At 44.2% G+C, this 23,861-nt stretch overlaps 1 protein-coding gene across 1 annotated transcript in view; it reads left to right on the plus strand.

Annotated features, from left to right (window-relative positions):
- The window catches only part of nwd2 (NACHT and WD repeat domain containing 2), a gene marked incomplete at its 5' end in the record, with an annotated part of 49,431 nt that extends 26,462 nt beyond the window's left edge, over positions 1-22,969 (plus strand). Inside the window, 4 exons of the mRNA XM_084548722.1 lie at positions 11,960-12,163; positions 13,503-13,653; positions 14,481-15,070; positions 18,917-22,969. Coding sequence (XP_084404848.1) covers positions 11,960-12,163; positions 13,503-13,653; positions 14,481-15,070; positions 18,917-22,813 — 4,842 coding nt within the window. The 3' untranslated portion in view covers positions 22,814-22,969. The remainder of the gene's footprint in view (positions 1-11,959; positions 12,164-13,502; positions 13,654-14,480; positions 15,071-18,916) is intronic.
- Between the last annotated feature and the right edge of the window lie 892 nt (positions 22,970-23,861).

Raw genomic sequence — 23,861 nt, forward strand, 5'->3', positions numbered from 1 at the left:
TAAAGTATGTCACTCATGAAGAGAAATTACTGTGTGAGCCAGCATCGGCAAATTCATCCACTGATTTGTTTGGCTGCCACACAGTTCAATCTGAATTCAGGTTCAGAATTTCATCACTTCTCTGGAACATACACTGACCTCAACACAGTCTGGGAAGTAATCTTATCTACAAATCAGACCGATTAAAATGCTAAATGGACTTAAAGTGACAATCTAAAAGAGATCTTTTTGTATTTGGCGGCTCCTGTGGTGAAAAGTGGTCATTGCAGGAGTGTTTTGGAACCTCACATCCCAGAGACTCAAACTGCTTCTTGCAAGACATCACCAGTCCATGACACTCAGTATTAAATACTCTGAATGCAAGGACTTTCATATAATTTCATTTATGGATTATAGACTCAATCATCACTTTGTTACATTGGTAGGTAACAGAGTCTCTGGAATGGAAAACCTTTTAGATTGCCACTTTACTTTTCATTGTTGTCACAACGAGCGTCCAGACCATTCATAAATCAACAGCATCGCAAAGCATCAAGATCAGGAAGTTCATTTAGAGGTATGACGTATTCTTCAAGCTGATCTGCAGAAAACAAGCCCTGAAGCAAGCAGATCTTGCAACTGAACCAAACGAACACGTTAGCTCACAGATGCTAGCTCAAGCAGGAAGTGCAAGGGCTTACCTCCAATGGTGTCATTGGAACAATAGGAAAATCCCATGAATGTAGTGGACGTCTGGTCAGGAAAGTGGCTTAGTGATCATTACACAAACACTGTGACTGCATTTTAAAGCTCCCGCATAGATTGTAGGTGGTAGCAGGTGAGCATTTCAAACACTCTACCACTAGGTGTGTTGGATATAAGTTACTGGAGTTACATTTGTCATGTGACTTGTTACTTGAGCTTCTTCTTCTTCTTCTTTTTCTTCTTCTTCTTCTTCATTGTAAACCATTTTAGAGGTGCATTACTGCCATCATCTGGACTGGAATCTGGAACAAGACATTAAACAGGAAAAAAAAAAAAAAAAAAAAAAACTCAACAATCTTTTAAGTGAATTAGATTTTTGTTAAAAAGTTATAATGTAATTTTGTATTGTGCCTGTCACCCTACTCAAGAGCTCAGATAATGACAAATTGCTATTCTTAATGACTTCATTAAGAAAGTGTGTGTACACTTTCCAGTTGGGTGTTTGCCTATTCTGTGTGAAGTGTAATGGAAACCGTGGGCACAGTGGTCTAGTCGTGAGCACTGATGCTTCATAGCAAGTTGGATCCCGTCGGCAGGCTGGGGACCTTTCTGTTTGGACTTTGCGTGTCCTCCTTGTGCCTGATTGGGTTTTCTCCAGGTGCTCCGGCTTCCTTCCACAGCCTAAAGACATGCTTGTTAGGTTAATTGGTGAAGCTAAATTGGCTGTAAGTGAGCATGTGAGTGTGAATGGTTGTTGGTCTTTCTGTGTTAGCTCTCTGATAGACTTGCAACCTTCTAGAGCAGGGGTGTCAAACTCATTTTAGTTCACATACAGTCCAATTTGATCTCAAGACGGCGAGACATAACACACAACACAATAGCATAATAACCTCTAAATAACGACAACTCCAAATGTCTTTGTGTTAGAGCAAGGACGTACAAATACGGTCTGACCATTTATGAAAATGTTTACATTTAATGAACTATCCTTTTACAGAAACTTTTATGAACAAGTGAAGTAAAGCAGGAAGTAGAAACAAAAATTAACCCGACTGCCAAAAAAGACACAGGGCCAACTAGCATTTGGGTGATGTTTTTACAGGCTTGCACTGGCATATGCTATATGTGTAGGTTACGGCATCTAGTCCCACAGTAGCTTAAAGGGGAATTATCATTTTTTACAACCTGGACCTTATTTCTGGCATAAAATATGATCGTTCACTCACCCATATAACTTTGGTGTCAAGAACAAACCGCTGCATGTCTGCAAATAGACAACAGGTAACTCCGGACTCAACGGGGAATAGCACTAGCGTATCACAACAAAATATTGGTAAAATGAACGAGTTTCACGGCAGATAATGCGTTATTTAGAGGCTGCGTTTCGGTGCCCCAGTCACTAACACTATATGGATATACTCAGCACTCCGCTGGATCTAAATATCTTCCGAACGACTCCAAATTACACAAAAGTTATATGGGTGAGTAAACGATTGTATTTTGTGCCAGAAATAAGGTCCAGGTTGTAAAAAACGGTAATTCCCCTTTAAATGAGCCTTTCCTGTTGGGTTTTGTCCTTAAATCTTACTAAAAACAGTGTGGCCTCTAGTGGAGGAATTAGGAATTGCAGATTTATCCCACCGGCCAGTTTGCACCCTCTGACGGCTGGTTTTGGGCCCCGGGCCGTATGTTGGATACTGCTGTTCTAGAGGATAAGCAGTTACAGATAATGAATGAATGAATGAATCATGTAATTGAGACCTGTATGACCTATTCTCTGAGGTGTGATGATGTTTCCTTCCTTCCTCTTTCAGTTCACATTTCTCGCGACCCCAGCCTCTTTTAGTATGCCACATAGATGCCTCCCAGCGTCTCTATCAGCCCAGTACTCCTGCCAGGCTCAATTTGCATGTGATCTGATTATTGACTCGGCTTCAGTTGTGCTTATGGGATTCTGAAGGTCTATCTTCTCACGGCTCGCTGCTTGTTTAGCCAAGATATCTACCTGCTCATTCTCCCCGAATGCCGACATGAGCCGGGACCCAAAGGAAGCTAGCTGGTTAAGCCGCTCATTTCCTGGCTGTGTAGCATGAGGAACGTTTCATTTTACAAACTCTTCACCGACTAATGATCCACCACATTTAATGGTTGCTAGAGCAGAGCAACTGTCAGATGCAATCACTGTGTTTCTTGCCTGATCTACAATACTTTGCAGGCTATAACAGATGTGAGATGTGTGTGCCACATCTTCAGTTGTTTTTTTTTTTCACCTACGCACTTTCCTTTCCAGAGTGCCTTAATATTACAACAATATCAGAGTATTTATTTATTTACTAATATTGCCTGGTGGGTTTTTTATCAGATTTCTTGTTCTTATGAGCTGAAGTTTCAGGCTGTCTAAAAGTGAAATTTGATGTCTTGGCCTCTTAAGTCTATTGAGACCTTGTATGTGATATTGATCAGTGCAGTTTAAGCCCATTCAGGCTACACCTTGCTGAAATGACCAGATGCGAGCTAAAAGGAAGCGACGCAGCTTCCACTTTTGTGCTGCCGGCTCAGTGTTCGGTGTAGTGTTGTTCACGCCGCAGTGATTTCATTCATTCCCTTCAGCCTCGCCGCCCTCTGTCCCCGCTGCAATTTCACCATCTTAACCCCGCCCGACCTCGAGCATCAGTACACAACACACTCAGGGAAAGCAGACCTGCATAAACACAGGTACGCTCGCTGAGAGCCGCTCGTTCCGTCTCTGTCTGGTGCACTTTTCGTTCTCTCTGTGCTGCTTTCAAACAGGAACATGCAAATTGAGCATCCTGACCCGAGGCGTTTTCTCTGTCAATGAGATAGAGAATCTGCCGGGTTGTACTCTAACTCCGGGTGATACAGTCTCTTAACACCTCTCCACGCGCTCACGCATGCATCTCCAGCGCACGTCCTCCCCATCTGTCTGGTTGAATCTTTAATGGCGTGTCCTGGCGGTGCGCTCTCTGCGGTGAATGTGGGATTTAGTGCCCACAATAGCTCCACCAGATTAAGCCAGATGCTCTCCCGCCGTCCCTGCAGCCCGGCTCCCCGGCGTCGCCACACAGGGCCCCCGTTTTCCAGGACCGGGGGAAGCTCCGAGCGGTGGCGGCGGGCCCTTTGATCAGGGGCTTGGATCCTCGTTTATGACAGTTCTGGGTTGTCTGGGCCATCTCCGGAGTCCCGTTGTTTATTTTTACAGGGTGGTAGACCCAGATATGTATGCGAGGACGGGGGGGGGGGGGCGTCAGCGGAATTTACGGTCTTGTTGTTTCTGCAGCAACATACAGTAGGTTCCAGTCGGCTTGTGTGTGCGTCTCCCATCCATTCAGCTTTCTCGTTTCACCTTCTTCCCTCTTCTTTTTTTTTTTTTCTGTGCTCTCCACACTCTATTACCATCACCTTCTCCCACTCAAGTGTCTTCCAAGTGTCACCCCGGCTAACACAAACACAGTGTGCACACAGGCTTCAAAGAGAGACAGCTCTGGGGGGTCTGCAGCCCACAACAACTGTCACAGAGCGCGGCACATGGATCATGAAAAGGGGGTGAACAAAAGAAAGGAAGAAAACTGTGAAAAGCTAAATTACGTCTGCATTGATTATTGATGTTTGCACTGTAGAAACAGGACTGACACATGTTCCCTGCTGCCACAGAGCTTCTCAATCACCTCCACGAATGATTCATCGCAAGATATTGCATCAATATCTTGTGTAACTTCCCTGTTTCCTACTTTCCTTCACGTTTTTGTTTTCTAACGCCTAAAAAATATATATTTTTTTTGTATTGTAGTCATATAAATTTAAAGTTGTCTTACTTTTTTATGCGTGGTAATGTAATTCAGATGGCACAGGTGGATACAGGCGGCAACGGTAGGGTTGTTAAACACATACCACACCTAGGCAAGAGGGGCTTTTCTCTAACCTGTCGATCCAATAAAAGCTGGTTTCCATGGCGATGGCAGGGGGTTGGCATGGTGATGGTGTCATTGACCCAAAGATTGAGCATGACAATGAGCCATGACTTCTTTTTTTCTTCTTCTTCTCTTTCCTCTCCTCTCTTCGGCTTTCCGACAGTCTCAAATTCCCTCTCGTTAAAAAAAATAAATAAAAAAGAAAACACTAAAACTTGATAAATGCCTCAAGGACGCGTATCACCGGGCAGTATGCGGCTCTTCCAGTTTTGCTGCCCGAGTCGCTGGATGTAAGATGATAGTCGGGGATACTGTAGCTCTTTTTTTTTTTTTTTCTCCTCCCGCGTCGCCTCCATTGAGTTTAAATGATGTAACTGTTAATGTGATAGCCCGGACCGACTGGTTTACCTCTTGACTTTAATTACACAACGGGAATTGTGTCATAGATTGCTACGGCGCAAACGTTGCATCACGCACAGTCTGGAGAGTTTTATGCAAATCGGTGCTGCATGTTTATTCGATTATAAAACATACAAATGCATTTTTAAAGTCTTGGAAAACAACAACCACAATCAATCCTTTTAGTGTAAAGAGTAAAACAGAGGTCCGTTTGTTCCCACTCAAGATTTAAATCCCCCAAAACAGGCCACAAATATTTTTTTATAAAAGACTCATTAATATCCTAAACCAGCTGGAGGTGGTAATTTTTAGAATATATCCCTTCAGGAGTCATTTGTGGGGACTTCTTACTTTCAGCAGTGCATAAATTCACATTCGGTGCTCTAATGAGAGTTCAGAACGACAGGACATAAAATACACTACAACGTCTGTGTTCATCATAGTAAACTAACAGGGGATGTCCACATTAGGCTGTAAGAAAAAGGAGCAACGCACTTTTCTGTGGCTGCGACGTCGCGTCAAAGCAACCGATGATGCTGATTAGGTCAATCCGTCGAATCGTTGCGGCGTTTGCGTTCATCCCCTATTACGCCTGAGATGCCCGGCATTCTGATAAAGAGACTTAATCCAGAAAAGCCTGATCTCAGTTGGTACATGTGTAGCAAAGTGGACAGTGAAAACGTCTGTTGGCTTTCCAACTACCAAACAACTGGACTGTTACAGTAAGTTTTGGTTGGTGTTGCTTATACGCAAGAATAACCTGAATGTAAATTGGTGATCTTTCATTTTGCAGGTCTGTATGTGCATAAACAAACTTACAAATGGGCTGGAGAGCAGTGTTGCCATACTAGCCTTTAGCGTTGCTCTAACAGTCTTTGCTGAGTTCTTGTCTGAAAACGACTCCCGGGAGCTGACCACCAACCCGCAGTCAGGCAAAACTCACTGTAATTCATTGTGATAGTCCAAATACTGACACTGCTGTTGTCATGTTGAGGCCGGAGGATGTTCTCTGTTGAGATGCTCGCGCGTGGTGGTTGCGCTGCTGTGGTACGCTTTGAAATTTTTACAAAGCGTCCATTGTGTTAGGTCTCTGATTAAAGAATTCCCACATTTTTGGGTTTAGAACAAGTTCTCATTCTCTACGTGTTAATATCTTGTATCTCTACGACAGTACACCATGACAGTGGTACTGTATAGTCTACTAGGACGTCGGCTCACAGTGGAATCAAACGCAGCTCTGTGACTGAGAGAAAGCGTGTCGCTGGAAATTAAACATTTCTTTGTGCGGATCACGAGGTTCTGTTTCCAGACATGGGTCCCTCTGCTGTGCCAGAGCTTATGCAGCAAATATCAGAACAGTTGACTGTGTGTTTCATTGATTAATTGACCGCGTGAGTGATTGATTTGTTAATTCATACTGTAGCCGTGTACAATATCTCAGCTGCCTCTCCCCGGCCGGCTCATCAGATAAAGTGCACTTAGCCGGAGTATAAAACCCCTTCCAAGGATGAAAAACCAGAGGCTGGAGAAAGAGGGAGGGAGGGAGCGAGGGAGGTTGAGGAGTGCAGCTAAAACTGGAACTGTATTTGGACACTATCTGCCTTGCTATTGTCACTTTAGCCTACTGTGTTGTTAGCACCTGCGGCTTCATAAATGTAAGAAAAAACAACCACAGCTCCTCTGAAAAGAAAGAAGAGGGTGGTTCAAGCTCGTCAGCCGCTACGCAGTAATCCACTTAAGATGGCCTCATTCCAGGCCTTCTCTCTCTGGCTAAGACACGGGGTGTTAAAACCTCCCTGCAAATATTTGGACATTTGTTACAGTGTGGTAAGTCAAGTGGGTGACAGAAGTGTCAGTAGATTACACAGCCGGGCAGACTGGTGTGAACGTGTGACGTTGTCCGTGCATCTATTGTGTCTGCGTTAGCGTTCGAACACCTGGTTTTGTCATTTTGATGGGAAACACCAGTTGGTTTTATTCTAATCTCCACACACACACACAGTCGCACACACACAGTCACCCACTCCATTCATCCTGCTGTATCACCGCGAGGCAAGCTGACAGAGACTTTGTCAGCAACTAGGCGAGTAGCTGCTCTCCGTGCTCTCTCCACCGCTCACACACACTAAATGCCTCTCTCTCTATTACTGTAGTTCAGCCCAGTGCTTCCATCCTCGACTGACACATCCCTGCAGCGCCGTGAGTCATAGAGGGCCGTCTAAGGCAGGAAGATGAGGTGACCTGCAGGGCATTCACAGGTTCTCAGAAGATTCGAGACCTCAGCGGTCACGTGTTAACCTGTTTGCAGGCTTCTTCAGCTAAAAAAGGTTGATATTACATAAAGAACAAAATGTGCACTGTGCACTAGATCATCCATGTAGAAATCTGAACTGCAGCTTAGCTACATTAACTGATAGTCGTTAATCATTTTTGTTGGGTTACATATAAAAAGCACTGTGTAGACAGTCCTGGATGCTACTATATTAGAGCCTGGCTAACTTTAGTTTACATCAGACCAGTACATCTAGACTTAGAACAACTTAGTCCCCGCCCCTTTTTGGAGGAAAACAAATTGCACTTGTCCTGGACTTGGTTGCAAAATAGTAGCAACAAAACAAAACCAGTGGAAAATGACAAGAATGATCCAGAGACACTATGTCACTATGTAAATACACTGATCAAGCATAACATTATGACCACCGACAGTTGAAGTAAATAACATTGACCATCTTGTGACAATTCAGTGTTCTGCTGGGAAACGTTTGGACCTGGCATTCATGTGGATGTTACTTAGACATGTAGCACCCACCTAGACCAGACCAGGCACCCCCACCCCATGGCAATGACACTCCTTGATGGCAACAGCCATCCCCAGCAGGATGCAGCCTGACACAGGGACACACACAAAAATGGTCTCAATCTGATCAAGTATCTGTAGGATGATCCACAGAGGCCCCTCCCCTCAACCCATAGGACCCAAAGACCCCCACTTACAACATTCTGTTGCCAGACACCACAGGACACCCTCAGAAGGCCCATGTCCATTCTCTGATGAGTCACAACTGTTTCAGAGGCACAAGGGAGACCTACACAGTATTAGGAAGCTGGTCATAATGTTATGCCTGATCTGTGTGCAATACACAGAAAAAAAAATGTTTTGGTCCATCTTCAGTCCCTTTAGTTTCCCACAGAGCACCACTTAGTGGTCAGAGGTGTTAAAGCCAGACATCTATTTTTACCTCAGTGAGTGTCTAGGTAAACAAAATACCAGTGAAATGTTTTACTACTCAGTCTACTACTTTTCTACCATATATTATGTTAACCAGCAATAGCACTATGCTCTGACAACTAACTATGCTACATCCCATACCTTAGCTTGGTCACCGGCCAATAGCTGAGCCATGCAGGTTGAAGGAGGCTATGAATTAGCCTCCTGTCGCCTCACATCTGCTTTTCACTGAGGCTGACAAGCATCAGCGTTAATATTACTAAGCTACAGGTCATAATATTAAACTTGTGGAAAGAAAAATGGCTTGTCTTTGCACCTCTGTGAGCTCTATAAGGTAAGCGCACATGGGGAAGTAACGTGAGTGACTCATTTCACAGACTGCCAACACACCTTAATGGTGAAAGGACCTCTCATTAGTGGGCTAGCTTTGACCTTCTTGTCGAGAAACGTCATCCCGACTGCGTCCAAAACAAAAACACAGTGTTTGGTTATTTATTGCTGGTCCGATATACAGCTAGACTTACACATTTAAACTAGTTTTAAGGCGTTTACATGGTTGGTCTCTGTGAAGTACATGGGATTCTTTTCCCAGTAAAAGGGCGTGTTGACGATAGCGTCTTCTGGATGAGATATTTCCAGTCTGACGTTCACTTTTAATTAGATTCGGGACGTTTGACACTCATTGTTGTCCGAGATACCATTACTTTGGCCAAGCACATCCTGTCCTGTCCAGTTCTCATCCCGTGTAACATTTAAATACAGTTAATAACAGAAAATACGGTATGAATTTAAACCCTTGTTTTATCTGTGCAAGGATTAAATTCACGTTGTCCAACTGGACTGTCTTCTTTTAACATGACATTAGGTTGCAATGAGAGACAGAGGTTATAGCCAGCTCTAGGTGCAAATCTAGGTACCTTTGAAGCGTGCTAGCAACGGCAAAGAACAGTCGTTAAGAGCTAAGTAAAAATAAATGCATATACGTCCATTTAAGAATTTCTTTTAGCGCTACCTACCACTAGGAACAAATCTCACTCATGACCTTTTCTGTCAGTCAGAATGGGAGATAGTGAGCCGCCTGCCCTACTTACCTTTTAAACCCTTTATTTTGGCAGGGACTTTCACATAGAGGGACTTCCAGCTGTCTCCCCTCATTTGCTTCTTGCATCGTCTAAGTCTTGATTTGCTCTTAAATTAGCTTTCTTTTTTTGTTAGGCTTCCTGCTCCATCCGACATACTTGTATGCTCCGGTCACTGGAGAGCTCGTGCATTTTATTATCTAGTTGTTTTATTACTGTAATATTGAGGTTTTTATTGTTTGGCTCTTTCATTTTGGTGCAGGATTTATACTTCTAATCAACTGAAATTGTGCCTGCTAATTACTTGTATCGTGCAAATATTCAGTCTGGATCCAAAGATGATATTACTTGCATCCAAACGAACACATCAAACTTGAATGCAAATGAGCGTGGCGCGGGCATTTGTGTGTTTTTTTTGTTTTTTTTTTAGAGTCGGCCGTCCTACAGGCCGTGCCACATGCCATCAGCCGATTCCGCTTGTTCTCTGCATCTGTTCCCGCCGCGAATGCCAAGAGAACGAGGAGTCCAGCATGGAACGGCTTTGAAGCGTCATTGCCGAGAGCGCCGTCGTTTTCCTGCTCATCGGAGCTCACAGTCGTTTGGTTTGTCCCTCGCTCGCTCTCCGCCCCGAGGCTTTGGGCGCATGTGAATTATGACACATGGAGTAAAGATCAGCTGGTCATGTAATGGAGGGTTTCCAGTGAATCTTCGCTCTCGTTGCCCTCCAATGTGATTGATAGAGAACACCAAGGATCGAGCTTTGCTATTGAATCTGCTGTCACTCAAAGGCCTGTGCATAGGTGCTGAGGCGAAGACTCGCTGGGGCTCACAGTAGATATGAAACTAGGAGTGGGAGATAATCGTAGGATGAAAAAGGCTACGATTTGATTTGTTCCCGAGAGAGATTATGGATATTGTCTTGATGTATGAAACGTGACGATAACGACATTAACTTATAGCACAGAAGCAAAAAAATAAATCTGATTTCACTGTCTTCCTACAAACCCGCATACCACCCATTAATTAATGCATTCATTTCTCTTAAAATGGTCCCATCTGTTCTACATAAAAAGCAAATCTGCTCATTTTCTTATTATTGCTGATTACTGGGAATTAGGAGATTTGGCCAAGTCTGTGTGTCATTCAAACGTTTGTTGTCGCAGCAGCAGAACAAATCAGTTATAATTCACTAAAATAAGAAGCAGAGGGGCAAAGAGAGAGAGAGAGAGAGTCTTTTATTTATTCTATTTATCCTCTATTTCAAAAGAACGGTGTTGTAATGTGGGCGGTCCGCCAGTGCAGGGAGGTTGCAGGGCTGCAGAAGAACCTGGCTCAGTTTTGACTGGACCGTAACGCGATGGTTGCATTTACAAATTCATTCATTCTGTATCTTCTTCTGTAACCACTTGTCCTCTGGAGGGTCGACGGGGGAGGGCTGGTGCCTGTCGCAGCCGGGGTACACCCTGGACAGGTCCGCAGTCTACTGCAGGGCTAACACGGAGAGACAGACAACCATTCACACTCACATGCACACCTACGGCCAGTTTAGAATCACCAGTTAAACCAGCATGTCTTTGGACGGTGGGAGGAAGCCGGAGTACCCGGAGAGAACCTGCAAACTCCAAACAGAAAGGCCCCAGATGGAATCGAACACAGAACCTTCTTGCTGTGAGGCATCAATGCTAACCGCCACGCCTACATTTACAAATGTGCCTTAAAAATTAGTGATGACCAAGACGGACCCACTCTATATCCGTGTCCCTTCTGGGAACTCATCATGTCAACTAATATTTACCTTACAAGACAGAAAGAACCAGATAATTCCATCAGATCAAGTGTCCACATACTTGTGACATACAAGCTCGATCACATAACTGGCTTATAACCAGAAGACCATATTTCTACCTTTTACCAAAGCTGCACATTTAAATCTCACAGTATTATATACCAGCAGTATACATATATATTTGGCAGTATTGTATAGTGTGAGAGTAGGCAGGCATTGCTTCATGCCCTGTGCAAAGAGTGTTTGCATTGTTGCCATTTGTCCCATTTCTTCGTATCCAAACCGTGCAACAATTACTCTTCCGCGATTTAAAGCTTGACTTTCTGTCTTCTGCGTATCTCCAGTGATATTAGCCATGACATACTTTGAGACGAAGACATAAACAGGTTTTCCCCCTTGCTCGCGTCATTTTTAACGCTCCCTGCTGCAAACAGGAATATTTTTGCATGGGGAGAGAGGTGCAGCATTTTGTTATTCATTATTCAAACTGTAAACTGTATATTAGTGGTTGTGGTGCAAAGCAGGCTGGGGATTGTGGAGGCAGCAGCCACGTCCCTGATGCCACAGACTGGCTGGTAGATGTCCCGGCTGCACCACAGTTGCGCCCGTGGCTCTCGAAATTGCCTTAAATAAGTTGCGCTGTGCGCGTCATCGACTCCACCATTCACCCTGCGCCACTGATCCAAAAAATAGAGCCCTAAAACCGTTTGAAAGATTGTGATGATGTTCATTTTACATTTCCTGTCTCCTTCTCTCGCTCTCTCTCTCTCTCTCTCTCTCTCTCTCTCTCTCTCTCTCTCTCTCTCTCTCTCACCTCACCTGTCCTCTTGTCTTCCTTTCCGTCTGCCCTCAGGGCCTGGTGGGAGAGAAATACGGCAGCATCCGAGTGCCGGGGGAGGTGGAGTCAGCAGAGTTTGAGATGATCTTGGATGCAGCTGTGGAGGCGGGGCTGGACACACACATCTTGGAAGAGTGGTACTGCAGGGATGAAAACTCTGTGCCACCCGCATACTACCTCAAACCCAAAGCCCAAATGCTCAAGAACTACCAGAACTCTGTAAGTTAATTTGGCTCGTCGCAGATCTACCCCGTGGTGAATATAATTAGCTTTGCTTAATGTGCTGAAAAGAACAGCGGCTTTTTTTGTTTAAGTTGGTGAACAGGTGTTTCCTCTAAATGTTTGGTACACTTGCAAATGACCCTCTGAAAGTCTCTAAATAACAATCCTGTCAGCACAGTTAATTATAAATCAGAAAACTTTCTCGTAAAAGTTTGTCTCTCAGATATATATCTGATCTACACCTCAGGTACAGCAGGTACATTTCCTTGTTCACGTGGCTGGACTAGCACAGAAAATTCTCCCTCCTTATGCCTCTCCATGCCTTTTCTACGTTGCAGTATTTCAGTAAATTCTGTAGATCCCTAGCAGGAGTATAAACCAAACTTAAAGGGGAACTACTGTTTTTTACAACCTTGACCTTATTTCTGGCATAAAATACGGTTGTTTACTCACCCATATAACTTTTGTGTCATTTGCACTCGTTCAGGAGATAATTAAATCAATGTTTATCCATATAGTGGGAGTGACTGGGGCACCGAGACGCAGCCTCTAAATAACGCATTATCTGCCGCAAAACTCGTTCATTTCACCAATATTTTGTTATGATACGCTAGTACTATTCCCCGTTGAGTCCGGAGTTACGTGTTATCATCATCCGGGGTCTGTAGATTGACCTACAGAACCCGAATGATGTCTTCTGACCTGGATGATGTCATCTCTGAGCGCCGCGCGCACCCGTGATTGTCGGCTTGTTTACCTGTAATTTGCTACTGCTATGGTTCGTCTACAATCTCAGAATCGGAAAAATATTCAGCCATGTTGCAGTTGTGCGTGGCGTTATTTAGAGGCTGCGTCTCGGTGCCCCAGTCCTTCCCGCTATATGGATATACGCTGAACTAATTATCTCCTGAACGAGTGCAAATGACACAGAAGTTATATGGGTGAGTAAACGACCGTATTTTATGCTAGAAATAAGGTGCAGTTCGTAAAAAACAGTAGTTACCCTTTAAGAGCAAAAGCAGCTTGCAGAGGAAACAGTTAAGGTAGGCCCTTTTGAGATTCGCCATTGGACGCATCAATTGAGCTATCAGCTGACGTGGGCTGGCTTATAGATTAATAATCAACTCATGTAGTCAGGTTTGTGAGCTGAGCTTGACTTGAACTAAGGCTCGGTTTCTCAAGTTTTAAAATTTAAGCGCATGTTTCCCGCATGAATATTCTCTTTGCCACTGTACACTTCTGCACACGACTTGCATGAGTGACAGCGTCCCCGAGCGTCCTCGTTCCGAACTGTAAAGTCAGACTGCCCTCTCCCTTCCCCCTCTGTCCCGCTCAGATGGAGTCAAGCAGCGCAGCCAAGACCAAGAACGACAAGGCCTGGAGGAATGTGTCGGAGGAGATCAAGAGGATCTTCCGAACGGCCGTGCTGCAGCTTCAAGAGAAGGGGACCATGAAGAGCGCTCAGGCCAAGAAATTCCTTTGCTCTGGTTAGTTTCAGGTCTACTTCCTCTTTCCTTTTCATCTTTACGTGTCATGTATTTTGATGGCTTCTTCTCAGGGAGGAGCGTGTCTGTCTGTGTGCTGGACTGCGGCTCGCCCGTACAGTAGCCTTCCTGCTTTCCCTTCAGTTTTTGAAATTGATGGCCATTAACCTTCAGGAGGGAAAAATCACACATTTTTAATGAGCTTTGTCGACCTTCACCTTATAACTACACTGATAACTTGCGATGAGATGCTATCAGGACCTGTCAGCTCCACCTCTGCAAATGACAGTGATTGATCGATCACGTGGTAGCTTCACCTCACAGTTACTGAACCAAGCGTCGATGTTAGGAGAGGGCTGAAAACACCTTTTAAGACAACTTCTTCTGCTTTTGTTCATGTTTGTTTTTATGCAGTTTAAAGGATTATTATGCTAATTACTGACTGATTGTTCTGTATGTGGTGGTGGCCTTTAAACTGCATTTGGATGGGCTATATGCAGGAAGTCGTACCGTCTCTTGGAACTTTCCTTTCACACTTCCCCACCTAATTAACAGGCTGCCATGTGAGTTAAACTACACAGGAGATGCTGGCAGAGTTTCCGTCAGTGGGCTCTTTGTGGGGGAGCCTGTGATATAGTTCAGTAGTGCTGGCTACTTTTAAATAAGGCTCAGGAGAAATCTATCCAATTGGAGGCTGAAAGCTTCCAAAACCTCCAGAATTAAACCTTCAAACATTTGGTCAGATGAAGTAATTTCTCAAAAGTAAGAAGTTATGGAGGAGTTTTTGCACCTAAAAAAAATGCCAAAGTTGTATTTTTTTCTCGTTTCAGCCTTGGAGGACGAGTTAGACTTTGCCCTTGGGAAACAAACGCCTGCCTTTCTCAGGAAATGCGTCTGCTACATACGCAAGATCTCCAACTTCGACCGCTTCGCCAAGATCCCCGACATGGGCCGCTACATGGACATCGTGGTCAGCGCCGATCGCGTCATGCGCAACCAGGAGGCCTACGAGCGCCTCCTGAAGGTGCGCGACGAATTCATCCCCACGGTGGTGGCTGCCTCCAACCTCCGCGTCTATTCTTCTGTCACCCACTGCGACATGAAGCTGGGCTACTCCCAAGAAGTGGAGAGCCACTACGTAGAGGGTCTGTGCAAGCAGTTCTACGAGGACATGGTGGACATCATCCAGGCCACGGTCCAGCAGAACTTCGACACGGAGACTGACCCGCTGTACGATGAGCTCCTGCAGCACCTGTCCCTGTGCAAAAGCTACGCGGCCCTCTACGAGTACAAGACCGAGTCTCTGGATTACGTTCAAGAGTATCTCATGCCGTCTAAGGGGAGCAGGATGAGCCCTCTTGTAGTGTATGGAGGACCCTGCACCGGAAAGACACTGCTGCTGTCTGAGGTGGCCAAAGAGGTGAGAAGATGAAAGGGTTAGGGCATCATTTTCCTTCTTGTGTGTCATCCTCCTTCCTCTTAGTCCCTCGCCTTGGCTCTCGTAGAGGGTGTGATCCGAGCATGTGTCCATCTTTGTGCAACAGCGCATGAGGGGGCGTACAACTGTTCATCTCGTCGCATCAGACACTTGCTTGACCATCTGTGTGTCTGCCAGGAGACAGTCCATTGCCATGCACATGTCTCTGATTTCCTGTGAAGCCATGCAAGTGTGCGTGTTTACATGTCAGTCCGCATTTATGTAGAGCTTTGTGCGTCGGTCTACTTTTTAAGACAGATATCAGGAAAGTTCGCTTGCATGTACTTCCTTAGGGATGCACAGGTGTGTGTAGGCTTTACGTTTCGTGCACATGTTCCGTACACTCTGCTCAGTCTCTAGCTTCGTGCATGCCATCTGGCTGCCCGGCTACGTTAGGATCACAGTGTAGTCAAGATAACACCCACATATCTACCCCTCCTGTTCAACCTTTGTAATAAAAGTCACATTAATCGTAAGAACCATTCATACTGTCCAACTGGGGCAGGTTTGGAAAACACTACAAGGTGCAATAAAAGCAACAGAACAATGATTAAATCCCAGACTGTATGGTTCATGATGACCAGTGGACAAAAGGTGGAAATTAAAAACTAGAAAAAGAGATCCAAGGCAGTGACACACCAAGCTGGCACTCGGTTCTAGTTTTTGCGTTGTGTCCGGCACTGTTGCTATTTTGGTATTTCTGCACCCTTTAATGAAGTAAAAGACAAGGGGATGCAAATAACAAAACTAAATGCCCACTCACGCACACTCATAGAGCTCGAGGACCACTAAGAGAGGCGAAGATACAGCGGAAGACGTGCAAGAACAGAGAAGGAAAAAGAAAAATATGATATTCCTCGCAGTATTACTAATAGAAAGTCTAGATTGAGAATTACTTCGCTGAATAACAATTTCCACAGTCATTTTAGGCAATACAGCTACAAATCAGCAGCACTACTTCAGTGCGGTAGGAGCATGTGTCTGTTTCCATTAGACTTGCTTTCTGAGGGCTTCTCCTGATTTTCATGCCATAACATTTTCAAACAGTCTTGTTCTTTTCATGTTTCCAAAGCGTCCTGGTAACATTTCGACAGTCGCGCTTTTTCCTTAAGTGAAAATGTGCTTTTTCTTCTTTCTTCTTCTTCTTTTTTATTTTTTTTTTAAATCTTATGTGTCAGTCTTATTTTTTTCAAAATCAACCAGTGCTTCTCACAATTACATAGAAATGGCCTGTCATGGTTTTAAAATTCAGGATTTCCAAGTACACAGATGTACTCACTGTCACCCGCTGTAAGGTTGGACTGTCCAGTTTACCTTGTAGATGCTGTCCACCTCATCCTTTAATGAAAGGGTGGAGAAGGATTTTGTGCAGTTGTTTATGAGTAGTAAGTCAGACATTAAAGGGGAACTACTGTTTTTTACAACCTGGACCTTATTTCGGGCATAAAATACGATCTTTTACTCACCCATTTAACTTTTGTGTCATTTGTAGTCAATCGGGAGATATTTAGATCTCTGTATATCCATATAGTGGGAGTGACTGGGGCACCGAAACACAGCCTCTAAACAACGCACTATCTGCTGCGAAACTCGTTCATTTCACCAATATTTTGTTATGATACGCTAGTGCTCTTTCCCATTGAGTCCGGAGTTATCTGTTATCATCATCCAGGGTCTGTAGATTGACCTACAGACCCTGGATGATATCTTCTGACCTGGATGATGTCATCTCTGAGCGCGAGACTCAGAGAGGAATAGCACTAGCTTATGATAACAAAATATTGGCGAAATGAACGAATTTCACAGCAGATAATGTGTTATTTAGAGGCTGCGTTTGGGTGCCCCAGTCACTCCCACTATATGGATATACGCGGATCTAAATATCTCCCGATTGACTACAAATGACACAAAAGTTATATGGGTGAGTAAACGATCATATTTTATGCCAGAAATAAGGTCCAGGTTGTAAAAAACAGTAGTTTCCCTTTAAAGGCGGATCACAGATCAGTTAAACGTTTTTATCATGAAGTCTGAAATTGTGTCCCGCGGATAAATCTCCAGCCATTTGGTACTTACTGCAAGTTAAAACAAAAACTGATAGTTTGATATTTTTTGTGGCCTCTGTGTTCAGAGGGGAAAGGGATATTATTAGATTAAAGCCAGGCTAAACGATTTGCTGAATAAAGCGTTCTGGGACCATGGCGCTGCTACTGATGTCCACTGGGTGCGATTCACACTTGCCCTGTTTGCTTTGATTCATCTGAACCCCGGAGCATTTCTGTCTTCTTTTTTGAGCCGTAGTTTGTTTGTAGTGAGACAAAAAAAAATGTGTTCGTGCTAATTTGTGTCTGACTCATTCCTCTTTATTTAATCTGCATGGGATATAACCTCTTAATCGTATCCACAATGTGACGAAGAAAAGCCTGGACATTTGGAGATAGTGGCAAAATCCGGAAACACAAGCTCGCACTTTTTTAGAAGTTGTATAAAAGTGAGGACATGGCAGAAACTCTTACCTTCTGGACATATACTTTGTGTTTGATTTATAATTCATTATTAAGGCAGTCGACTGAGAAGAAAAGAATCCAGGTTAAAAAAGAAAGATTTCTGTTGGCACTTTAATATCTCGGGTCTTCTCAGCTCGCCACCTTAAACTAGCAGCCTTAGGCCTCAATACGGTTTTGTGATGATAACACAAGGTTAGCGTAAGGTGTGTGAGGACGTGAGACATCAGTCAAAGTGTACACAACTACAGAATAAGAATAAGTGTTTATGAGTGTGGATTAAACCATCTGCTAGAAACACTGTAATAGCATTATCTCAAGCCACGTGTAATTGGTTCCTAACAGTTCAGTGGCTGCACTGGCACAGTTAGAGAATATTGCCATTCAGAACAGTGCCTTAAGAGACTACTCGATTTGGGGCCCATGATAATGGCTGGCATTTACTGTGCGCAAGAATCAGGTTAATTAAAGTTATGTAGACTTCCATTTGTGGCTTATTGTAATAGTCAAAACGATGTTCGTGAAGTCAATTTAAAATCTTAAGTAGAATGACAAAAAGAGGATTCATAATTTTGGCCCAGTTCTTATAAATTCAGCTCCTGCTGTCATTCCTTAAGTACAGACTGAATCACACTATGTGTAAAACACATCTGAAATTGTCAATACTCTACAGATTCAGTGTCGCTCTCTGTTTTCTCTCCTGACACACTCAAAGCTAAATGTGGAGTAGGCGTCATCGCTGTTGCCCTAAAAGTGTCAAATAACGTCTTAATGCCTGCTGAAATCTCAGCTGTGGCATTTAATGAATTCATGAATGAAATTATGAGATCAGTGAAGCTTCAAAATTAGAGTAGTTCTCATTCATGGAATATGTCTCGGGCTGGATGGAAATTTGTGTATTCATGAACATCTGAGAATATTAAAAGTTAACATTGCTGGGTTTTATTCATATTTCTATTTCTAGTAAAAGTTAGATTTAATGCAGCACAGCAGATACTATCATGAGATAAAAATCTATTCAAACATCTCTCCCTTGCTGTTGTAATGAGCCCTGCTTCTTACTGCTAGAATAACAATGAATATGTCTGCCCTACTTCGGTTATTTCCATCGTTTGACTGACCAGACAGAAGAACTATGTTACAAACACTGAAAATACATGCTTTCCATCTTAATGTGATTGCCACTGTGTAATAATCGTCCATGCATACATATATTTAGAGGTCCTTCTGTTAAATAGTAATTCTCTGTGTATTGTAACAGTCGTCTCTCAATGCTGTTTTTCAGGCCTACACGTGGCTGCAGAAAGAGATGGGCCCTGAAACCGACCCAGTGGTCATTGTTCGCTTTATTGGCTCCAGCCAGCTCTCCATAGACCTACGAACACTCCTCCAAAGCATCTGTGAACAGATTGCAATAAACTACCACTGCCTGATTCACTTTTTGCCTAACAAGATTCAGGAGATGAGGGAGCTCCTGATCAACCTCCTGGGGGAATCCTCTTTCCACCGGCCTTTGGTCATCGTCCTGGATGCCATGGAGCAGCTCTCGGATGCCGATGAAGCTCGCAAGCTTTGGTGGCTCCCCATCCATCTGCCTCGGACAGTTCGCATTGTAGTATCAACCTTGCCCAACAAACATGGCATTCTGCAGAAGCTCCGCCACCTCATCCATGACGAGGGATATTATGTGGAATTAATCCAGAGAGATCGCAAGGTCTGCAGTCAAACCTTAAAACAACAGTTGCTGGGGGTGAAGAGAAAGGTTACCTCGGGCCAACAAATCTATGTCAATGAAGCACTTGCCAAGTGTACTTTGCCCATGTTTGTCAACCTTATCTACAGAGAAGTTGTTCACTGGAGGTCTCACAAAGACGTTGATGATAAGTCCCTCTGCTCCACAGTGCATGAAAGCATAGAGCAACTTTTCTACTCTGTGGAAAACAAATTGGGCCAAAGATTTGTCTTCAGAGCATTGGGATATATCACCATGGCCAAATCTGGGCTAACTGAGGTTGAACTAGAAGACATCCTGTCTCTTGATAACATAGTTCTTGGTGATGTCATTGTGGCAACTTACCTCAAAAACCCACTGAGGATCTCCTATGACTTGGTTGCAAAGCTCAGAGAGGAGCTGGAGGGTTATCTGGTCGAACGTCAGGTACGAAACGTCACCTTGATGGTCTGGGCCAACAGGCACCTGCATCTCATTGCCCAGAAGTTGTATCTTAGCAATGAGGAGGATGTACATCAGATGCACAGCCTCTTAGCTGAGTACTTCCTGGGGGCATGGTCGGGAGGCCGAAAGAAAATCTTTACTTACGATAACAACCATTTCACTTCCCTGAACATTTCTCATCACAAAAACCCTCACCATCAGCAGTCCCATGAAAAAACTTCTTCTGATAAGTACTCTTATGACAGACAGACACCAGAACAGCCTTGGGTGTTTCAATGCAACCTTTTGGAGCCAGATATTTTCTTTGTCAATCACAGAAAGATGACAGAGCTGGTGTACCATCTTTCCAGGAGTGGCCGCACTGATGACCTCATGTTTGGAGTCATCATGAACTTTAGCTGGCTCTACACAATGATCAAGATTGGTCAGTTTGACAAGGCTTTAACAGACATTGACCTAGCTTACAGCTATACCCAAGAAAAAGAGCTGAAGTTTTTGGCCACCACTCTCCGTAGCATCAAGGTAAAAGTGTTGAAGAACCCAGCATCATTGTCTGCAGAACTGCAGCAAAGACTTTTACCAGTTGTGACCTCCCTACCCAAGCTAAGACACCTACTTCTGGAGTGTGACAAAGATGGCCCAAAGTACTGCTCTATTGTGCCTCTCCACTCCTCTATGGACGTCACGTACAGTCCAGAAAGGCTTCCTCTGTGCTCCAGCTACATGCAGATTGTGGAAATCTTGCCCACTCTAGCCCCAAATATAGTCCTTGTAGCATTGGAAGATGGGTCTGTCAGCACTTGGGATGTAGAGAGCAGACAACTTCTACGACAGATTGACACAGCCAGATCTGTTGTGCTGGGAATCAGGCTAACATCTGATGAAAAGTATCTAGTTGTGGCCACAACCAAAAATACACTGCTGATCTACGATAATCACAAGTCCTGCCTTTTATCTGAGGTTGAAATCAAGGGGTCTAAGCATGGTGGTGTCACTGGTGGGGTTGCTTTCATCAATGGCTTTACTTTGTCTACCCATCATGCTTTAGCTTGGCTAGAGGCGAGTAAAGATGTCAACGTCATTGACCTACTCTACGGCTGGCCTCTCTACCAGTTCCATTGCTGGTACGAGGTTACCTGTGTCCAGTGCTCGCCAGATGGGATGTATGCCTTCTGTGGTCAGTACCTCAACACTGCATCTATCTTTCATCTGGGAAATGGAGACAAGTTGGCCACTGTGACTTCTGAGTTTTCTGGGGGTTTCGTCAAATCCATCCTTGTGCTGGATACCCTTAACCAAATGGTAATGATCGACAATGAAGGCAGTTTGTCAGTGTGGAACACCAAAGAGGTCACCAACCCTAAGCTGATGGAGGATTATGATTGTAGAGGGGATGACAGTGAAGTAGTGGGCATTGAGTTATCTGAAGACCAGCGTTCCATTCTCATTTGCAAGGCCAGGAGCATTGAGGTTCTAGACACAAAAGTATGGAAAATGGTAGAGAAGTTCAAAGCCAAACGAACCGAACGCTTTGTTGCTGCTGTTCTCTCCAAGAATGGACAAAGCATTGTGGCATCCATGGAGAACACCTCCTCCATCTTTGTCTGGAGGAGAGACAGTGGACAGTGCATGGCTAGCCTGATTGAGATCTCAGGGGCTATTGTCAAACTCATCAAATCAGTCCACCACAACCTGCTGCTGTCTGTTGCCAGCAGTGGAGTTCTATCTGTTTGGGACATTGACATTATCACCGCCATGTCCAACATTGACAAAACAGGCAAGAAGATTCAGACCTTGCAGCTTTCTGGCAGAGAGGACTATGTGTTTACCATGGACGGCTCAGAAGCTGTCCACAGGTGGAATTTTAGCACTGGCTTTATTGAGACAGTCTTCAAGCACGAGGGCATAGTGGAGAACTGTGTCCTAACCTCCTCAGGGGACCTCATGGTAACTTCAGACGACAAGTCCAGTCAGTACATCTGGCAAACCAACACTGGAGAAAACATATTCCGCATCAATGGACAGAGAATATCACAGCTGCTAATCACCCACAACGACCAGTTTGTGGTGTCCCTCTGTGAGCAGAATGCCTCCAGAGTCTGGAGGCTTGCCACGGGACACAAAGTTTGCAACATCTTAGTCACTCTCCAGAATGCACTGATCACCACAGCAAACACTTTCCTAGTGGGAACATCTAAAAACAAGCTCCTTGCTGTCAGCCTGTGGTCGGGCAGTGTATCAAAGAAGTTTGTTTGTGATGATGGTATTACCATCGTCAACTTCAAACTCATTCCCGACTGCCCTGACTGCGTGGTCTTCATCACATCAACAGAGACTGTCTTCATCTGGAGTGTGGCAGATGAGTCAGTATGTAGGCGAGTCCAGTTGCCAACCAACTTCCTCAAAAATCTAGAGGACTTCCAGATCTCACCCAATGGGAAATTAGGAATTGTTTCAAAAGGTGATGAGAATATTAATGTCTTGGATCTCCACAGCGGGAAGCTAAGGCTTGTCCACGCTGCAGGTATAATCTGGCGTCAGAAGTTATCAAGAGACGGTCGTTATCTTGTATACGTCTGTTTCCGGAGCTGTGATGAAGACGACGAGGCTGGTGTTGTGTCCAACCTGATCGTGATGCGCCTCGCTGATGGTAAAAGCATTGGCACATGCTCACTCTACAAGACCCCCACCTTCCTGTCTCTGTCTCAGCGGGCACTAAACATCATCGTTGGCTTTGAGGACGGCAGCATTGGCACATACACAGTGGTGGACCGCGTGGATGCCGCCCTTAAGATAAAAATAGCAACCTCCAACAGCCGACAGATTGTCAACAATGCCTCGCAGAAGGTGCGGCCAAAATGTGGCAACCATTCCTTTAAGACCATTGCCGACTGCACTTGGAGGGAGTCGACGGAGGTCTTCTCAAGGGACAGCCCCATCAATGTGTCGGACTCTGGAGAAGGTGAGTCGACAACGCCTACAAAAAAGACTGAGCTGCTGCAGTAAGAGGTGAAGAACAAAGGAGCAGGAGGGTGGAGGCAGGTGACAATGCTTAGAATCTCTGGGGTTGCAGTTGATTCTTGTTTACAGCCACGTGATTCAGCTGCAGATGTCAGCCCTCTGGGTAGTTAACGGGCCGACCATTTTAACGCTGCACTCAAATTATGTATTACTTACTTCCAACTTATGATACGCTTTACGTTTGTTTTACACATGAAGACTGTTAGTAACATACCGTTTTTGAAAAGAAGACAAATGTAAATTCTGTGAAGTATTAGTTTGCCATTATGTGTCCTTTTTGCATTTGAAGAACAAAGTTATTATTCAAATGTCTTGGTCAAACATTTTCAAAGCCATTCCAGTGATCTTAGCCACTTTCATTGTACACTCTCTTTATTTTCATTGTGCACATTAAGCCATAATGTTGTTCTTAAAAGAGTATATTTACGTTTGTATTAACATCAGGCGGTACTGTACAAAAAGGAAGAACTACGAACATGTGTACATATCTCTTTTTGGCTGCTGCAATTTGTGCAACTCCTTAAAAATGTTATGTTGTGCTTAATGCAATCAAAGTGAGTGCCTGGAATTTAAAATGTTCTTTATGTGCAGAAGATTTATGAAAATGCAGGGAATTTGTAAACACAGTATTCGCACCGTTACACAATACTTGCATTGATGTGAAATCTAAACGATCAGCGTAGTGAAATCCAGTCAACAACGCGAGAGGTCGACGGCATTGCTCTTTGTAATGACAGTTGGAGAAATCTGTGGGAACAGTTCACATGAATTTGATGCGGATTTACCTGCATTTCCATCGATTTGTGTGGCCATTCGTTCTAAGGGAAACACCACTATTGAGCATACAGTGTAGCATAGCACCATACACATTCACGCCTTAACTAGTGTTCTTGCTTTAGGTTTAGTGGAGTTTGTTCAAATGTTCCAGTATAAAAAGGACAAAAAGGCGATTAGCCCAACGTTTCACTGAAACGAGTGGATATATTTAGACGTTTAGACAGTAGGTGGAAGCACTTTATGAGTGATTTGTGAG

Source organism: Chelon labrosus (genome assembly GCF_963514085.1).
Source record: "Chelon labrosus genome assembly, chromosome: 1".
NCBI classification, from domain to species: domain Eukaryota; kingdom Metazoa; phylum Chordata; class Actinopteri; order Mugiliformes; family Mugilidae; genus Chelon; species Chelon labrosus.